Source organism: Chenopodium album, chromosome 14, assembly GCF_948465745.1.
Source record: "Chenopodium album chromosome 14, dcCheAlbu1.1, whole genome shotgun sequence".
Lineage (NCBI taxonomy): Eukaryota > Viridiplantae > Streptophyta > Magnoliopsida > Caryophyllales > Amaranthaceae > Chenopodium > Chenopodium album.
Window position 1 is genome coordinate 24,333,289 of NC_137847.1, and position 6,376 is coordinate 24,339,664.

At 34.0% G+C, this 6,376-nt stretch overlaps 1 protein-coding gene across 1 annotated transcript; it reads right to left on the reverse strand.

The window, feature by feature from the left end:
- Positions 1-1,127: 1,127 nt before the first annotated feature.
- On the reverse strand, positions 1,128-5,645 carry LOC145577923 (uncharacterized). Its single transcript, XM_081635341.1, has 4 exons — positions 5,246-5,645; positions 4,457-4,861; positions 3,906-4,129; positions 1,128-1,226 (listed from the first exon to the last, which is right to left on the reverse strand). Exons 1-4 carry the CDS (start codon positions 5,643-5,645, stop codon positions 1,128-1,130), a joined length of 1,128 nt encoding a protein of 375 aa, XP_081491467.1.
- Positions 5,646-6,376: the final 731 nt, after the last annotated feature.

A 6,376-nucleotide genomic window follows, 5' to 3' on the forward strand; every position in this document is an offset into this window, starting at 1 on the left:
AGTCTTACATGGTCCAGCCCTGCCACCCTTGACCAAGAAAATGCCAGGGAGGCCATCTTTGAAAAAGAGAAGAAAATAAGAAGGAGAAGAGGAAGAGTCTAGGTTTGTCAAAAGGGCTAAAAAACAAAAGTGTTCTATTTGTGGGGTACCGGGGCACTACAAAAACAAATGCAAGAACCCTCCTCTTCCACCTTAGGAAGTAAACAAAGGTGGTAGGCCTTATGCTACTGATGATTGGGCAGTAGCTCAAAGAAAAAAGAAATTGGACATGAATCTTAGAAAGGTTAGCTATACTTGCATTTGTTTTCTTTACAAATAACCACTCTTTAATTTTTACAATAAACTGAATTGGTTATAATTTTGGCACTTGCAAGCATATGACCCACAACAAACCCAACAATTCAAGCAGTTGAGGCACATGCTGCTCTTCATTGCAGTCAAGATGGGTCTTCCAAAACATGTGTTGAGGCTTCAATTTAACACACCTCCAAAGCTGGTTCAAAGGAAAAGTCAAAAGCAGCTCCAAAACCAAAGCTACCTATCAAGTTAAAGAACAAAAGGCAACATTGGAAGACTTGATAAGTTAGACATAGTTCAGGTTGTTGGATTTTTGTGATGTAGGCATAATGTTATTTAATTGCTAAGGGTGTATATGTAGCTAGATGACTAAAACAATGGTTAATTCAGTAACTTTTAATTTGTTGTTCTTACCAAACAATGAAATATGTAATTAAGCACTTGGTCTTTTGGTTGTTGATGAATGATAGGACAACATTATCAATCACAATGTGCACATGTTTACTAAGTAAATCATTTCATTTTCACCTATTAGTAAGTGTTTACAACCAAATTGCACACATACATAGTTTATTGCCTCTTTACAATACAATATAATAAATTAGTGACAGTAACCTGCTTGTGCATAACCTAACTACAACGTCTTAGGCAGCCAAAAGCTTTGCTACAACTAATATCATCATGGCAATTGCAGCATAAAAATTTACAAAACAATATCCTGTTTTGGCGGGGAACAACCATACATAGATGTGCACTTCAGCTTCTGGCTCAATTTCTCATTTTGTGAAACCAATTTTTTTCTGATCTTGCAGCATGCAAACCTCTTGTTTCTAATTGGCAATTTCAGCCCTCATTAGCTTCTTCTCTAGGACTAGATGGTTAGTTATCACCCTCTGCCACTCCACAATTTCCTCATAAATCTGTGGTACCTGGTTTTTAGTGGACAAAGATTAGTCTATAAAGGTTCCACTTAAGTGTCTGATAAGACCTATAATTAAAAACTTATAGTCGCCACCTTATTTTTATCCGAATAAGGACGGATTTTAAAACAGTCAATTTTAAGAAATAAAACTAAATAAAAATCAACTGCTAACTCCATAAAAAGAAAATAAGGCACAGGGTTCAGGGTTTAGGTTAAGAGAATCGAACGTCTGGAACTCGTCTTCCCTTCCGTTCTAAGGAACGGGCTCTTATTAATGCGTTGTTAAAAATCAAGTTTTAAGACATGTTAATCACATTAAAAAAAATTAATATAAGGTAGGTTTGAGCACCAAAGTTGCACTACGTACCGATCATAGTGAGATTTTGAATTCACTTACGGATCAAAACCTTCGTAGTTCGAACGGATGCCATGTTTTAAATAACCAATTCCATTGGGTTTTTAATTTGGGTAGTTGACCTAAATGTCATTTTTGCAAGTGGGGTTTTAGTGATCTTTGACGGATTCACTCATAAAAGTAAAATGAAACACCTTGGTTGAGGAAAATCACCCCGATTAGTGATTACCGAAAATGTCTTTTGAACAAGACAATTTAACAAATGCGTCCCAATTGACGACTTTTAGTGGGTCAAGGTATTTTTTGGAGTCAAACGGTAAGGGTTCACTGTATAATCTCACTTTGGGTTTAAAAACACTCAAGGGTAATTTTTGTAAGGCTTTAAGGGTTATGTGTTTAGGCTTAATGGAATTGACCAAGTAAAACATGACACCTGTCAACGCCTTACTTCCAAATAAAAGGGAACAATAAACTATTTAATCATATCCGATTGTCAATTAATCCATCGGGTAGTTATAATGGGATATAAGCTTATTTTTATGGAGATGGACAATTGTTACAACCTTATACAACTAAATAATTAATCTTAACCTCATGCTTGGAAATGAGGCCATAACCTTATATTAACTATCATTAATTGTTATTAAAACAAACAAGCAAGTTATTATTCATTTTTGTGTTACAAAGGGGTTTGAAGTAAGAAGGCTCACAAAATTATAAAAGATTTTATTTCTAAAATCGTCTTAAAGTAAAGAAAATAAAGTTTGTTAAAACTCTTATTTCTAAAGTCATCTCTTAAATAAAATTAAAGCATTTAAGACTCTTAATAATTAAAGTTCTATAAATGAAAAATACATAATATAGTGTAATATAGGTTCCATGATACCATTAGTTTCTTAAAAATAAATTAATACAAATTTAAAAAGCAATTAAGAGAAAAAACGTGCCTTTTCATCTCTTTGATAACTTAAACTAAAAAAATCATTAAAAATCATAGAAAAATCGAAAAAATTATTGGGAGATACGGTTGGAAAGCTCTTGAAAAGTTCTATCACTTGAGCTACAGAAATAGAACTGCTTCTGGACATAAGGGTTGTTCATAGGCCATCTTTGGGACATGGTAAGTAACTCTTCACTCTTGAACATCCTTTACATAAACTCTTAATTCCTTAGGTCTTTAAGCTCACTTTAAGATAACCTATCACCTCATCGATATGCTTGGATTTCTAATTTGGAGTAATCAAAGATTTAGGGCTAATTTATCACCTAATATCATCATTACCCCTACTGGTATCATTACATGGAAACAAACACATTAGTTAGCATAGTAATAATAATTAAGGAAATTAAGAAAGGAATAAAGATAATACCTTGAGCTAGATGTAGCAATTTTTTGGATAACCTCTATTGTTTATCAAGGATGAAAAGATGATAACTCCTTAATGAAAATGCAATGAAAGAGACTAAGTGATTTTTTTTTGGAATTTTGAGATATTAAAAGAAATTAATTCAAAATAAAGCTAATGAACTTTTTTTGATTTTTGATTATAGAAAATAAACTTGAAAAATAAAACTAAATCTTAAGAAATAAACTTTTTTGTTTTTTGGTTTTAATATAGAATAGGAATACTTAAATAATTAACTAATTTTTTTAACAAAGATGAAAATAACAACAATACTTGAACTTGAGATATTTTTATAGGAATTGAAGATAATAACAATACTTAAATAAAAATAAAAATAAAAATAACAACTTAATTACATGATGCTTTTTATAAGCTAATAACTTAAAAAGCTAAATTAGAGAGATTTTAACTAAAGCAAAATATTAGATGAGAATTTTTTAGAGAGAATTTTTAGAGAGAGAATTTGTAGGAAATTTTTGGTGTCCTAAAATGAGAAAATTAGGGGGTATTTATAGGAAAATAAAGGGGTTAATTTGTAAATAAAAAAAGTAAATAAATTAAAATTCAAGGATTTAAAAGGTAAATATCAAGATTTTGGTAATAATGAGAATCTTGATATTAAATTCTTTCGTTTTATATGTAACAAACTACTTAATCTGTTTTACAACACTTAAACTGATAAATTAAAGGAAACTGTAATTAAATTAGACTCTAATATAAATATAATAAAAAGGTTCTAAAATGTGAATTCTTAAATGTGATAAACTGATAAACGTTTTTATATGTGAATTCTTCGTTCACTTGCTAAAGAAAGTTCATCGTGTCGTTCTTTAAACCATTGTTCTTCAGATATCTCGCTTTTATTCATTACGCCAAGCGATTGAATCTCTGTTTCGATTGGAAGAAGTGGATCCATTCAATATACCAAAGAATATGGAGTAGTCCCAGTTGGCGTTTGAATAGAAATTCTACATCCCCACAGTGCATAAGGCAGTTTATCAGGCCATTCTTGAGCCCTATCCGTCATCTTGGTGATTATCGTCTTGATGGTTTTGTTAGCTGCTTCAACACCTCCATTGGTTTGAGGACGATATGGCGATGATTGGTGATGCCTGATTTTGTACTTCTCAAGGGTTTCTTTAAGATGGCCTTCAAATTGTGAACCATTGTCGGAGATAATTTCAAAAGTTACCCCATACCGACATATAATGTTGTTGATCACATATTTTGAAACTTGTTTTGCCCCTAGTTTTGAATATGATGATGCCTCTACCCATTTTGAAAAATAATCAACAGCAACCAATATATATTGATGCCCGTTCGAGGCATTCGGATGTATTTGCCCAATGATATCTATGCCCCAGCAGGAAAAGGGCCATGGCGAAGTAAAATTATTCAAGCTAACAGGCGGCATATTATTAAGATTTGCAAATAGCTGACATTTTTTACATATTCGTACAAAATGGATGTAATCACTTTCCAAAGTGGTCCAGTAATACCCTGATCGAAGAATCTTCCGAGCAAGCATCCTTCCATTCATATGAGGCCCACATTCTCCCCCATGTACTTCTTCCATGATCCTTTGTGTCTGTTCCCCATCGATGCATAATTGCAAGTTTCCATTGAAATATTTATGATACAACAAACCTTTTAATATTGTGAAATGAGAAGCTAGCCTTCGAATAGCCAATTGATCCTTCTTGTGACTTCCTTCAGGATATTCTCCATCGATTAAATACTTCTTAACATCAGTATACCAAGCATCCTCATTATCTTCTTGGGTTAATAGAGCAATTATTGGTTCAAAATTAACCACTGGACTTTCTTTTTCTACAATCGTCACCGAATGTACCTTTACATCATCGTCCCAAGTCAAATTTACTGCAAAATTTGCCAAAGCATCGGTGAAGCTGTTTTGCTCGCGAGGGAGATGTTTGAACTATATTTCTTCAAAGAATGGGATAAATTGTTGAAGATGCTCCGTGTACATTTGCAACCTTTCATCCCAAACTTTCCAAGCTCCAATAGTCTGGGAGATTAAGAGATAAGAATCACCGTATACCGTGAGATTTTTTGCACCGGTTACTAATGTTGCTTTGATTCCATATATGCAAGCTTCATACTCAGTCGTGTTATTTGTCATTGGGAAACGAAGCTTCACAGCGAAGGGAATATGTACTCCGTAAGGATCAAATAATAATATTCTCGAACCATTGCCCTTTCTGTTAGAGGCTCCGTCGAAATACATCTTCCATTATGACGTACTAAGACAGAAGATATGTTCATCTGGAAAATCATCATCAAATTCATCACCTGATATAGGTCCATCAGCCAAAGCTTCAGATATAGCCCTCCCTTGGACAGACTTTTGATTCACACACTGAATTTCAAATTCTGACAATATCGCATGCCATCTTGCTATTCTTTCACTCAAGATTGGCTTCTCAAAAATGTACTTGATTGGATCTAACCTCAAAACTACATAAGTAGTATGTGCTTGCAGATAAAGTCGAAGCTTCTTCGTTGCGTAAATAAGGGCAATGCAAGCTCTTTCCAAAGGAGTGTATCTAGTTTCATACTCAAGGAACTTTTTGCTGAGGTAGTAGATAGCTATTTCCTTTCTTGTACCCTCTTGATATTGTGCCAAAAGAGCTCCCATGGTCATTTCCGTGACAGTAAGATATAATATCAAGGGCTACCCCGGCTTCAGTGGCATTAAAACTGGAGGATTGGAATGGTATTCTTTTATTGAATCGAATGAAGCCTGACATTCGTCATTCCATTTTGTAGGAACATTTTTCTTAAGTAACTTGAATATAGGTTTACACCAGGTTGTCAATTGTGATATGAACCTACTAATATATTGGATTCTACCAAGAAATCCCCGAATCTCCTTTTCCGTTCTTGGTGGAGGAAGCTCTTGTGTGGCCTTTACCTTGTCAGAGTCGATTTTAATTACTTCTTGACTCACAACGAAGCCTAGAAGTTTTCCTAAAGTTACTCCAAATACACATTTTTGAGGATTCAGTCTCATATTGTATTTCCTAATTCTGTCAAAGAATGATTTTAAGGCATCAATGTGCATCTCATGATCATGACTTTTGACAATCATGTCATCAACATAGACCTCCACAATATCATGGATGAGATCATGCAAAATCGTCGTTGCAGCCCGTTGATAGGTGGCCTCAGCATTCTTTAATCCAAAGGGCATTGCTCTATAACAAAAGGTTCCCCATGGGGTAATAAAAGAATTTTTGGACATGTCCTCTTCTGACATGAGTATCTGATTGTATCCTGAGAATCCGTCCATGAATGAGAACATGGCGTGCCCAGCAGTGTTATCAACCAAAACATCAATGTGGGGCAATGGAAAATAGTCTTTTGGTGATGCTG

Excerpts from the sequence above, each read along its gene's own strand:
- LOC145577923 (XM_081635341.1), bottom strand. The coding sequence starts at position 5,645 with ATGACCATGGGAGCTCTTTTGGCACAATATCAAGAGGGTACAAGAAAG. Across the intron at positions 4,130-4,456 it reads TTACTGGACCACTTTGGAAA|GCCATCTTAAAGAAACCCTT; the intron begins GTGATTACATCC and ends CACAATTTGAAG. Across the intron at positions 1,227-3,905 it reads GGACTACTCCATATTCTTTG|GTACCACAGATTTATGAGGA; the intron begins GTATATTGAATG and ends ACTAAAAACCAG.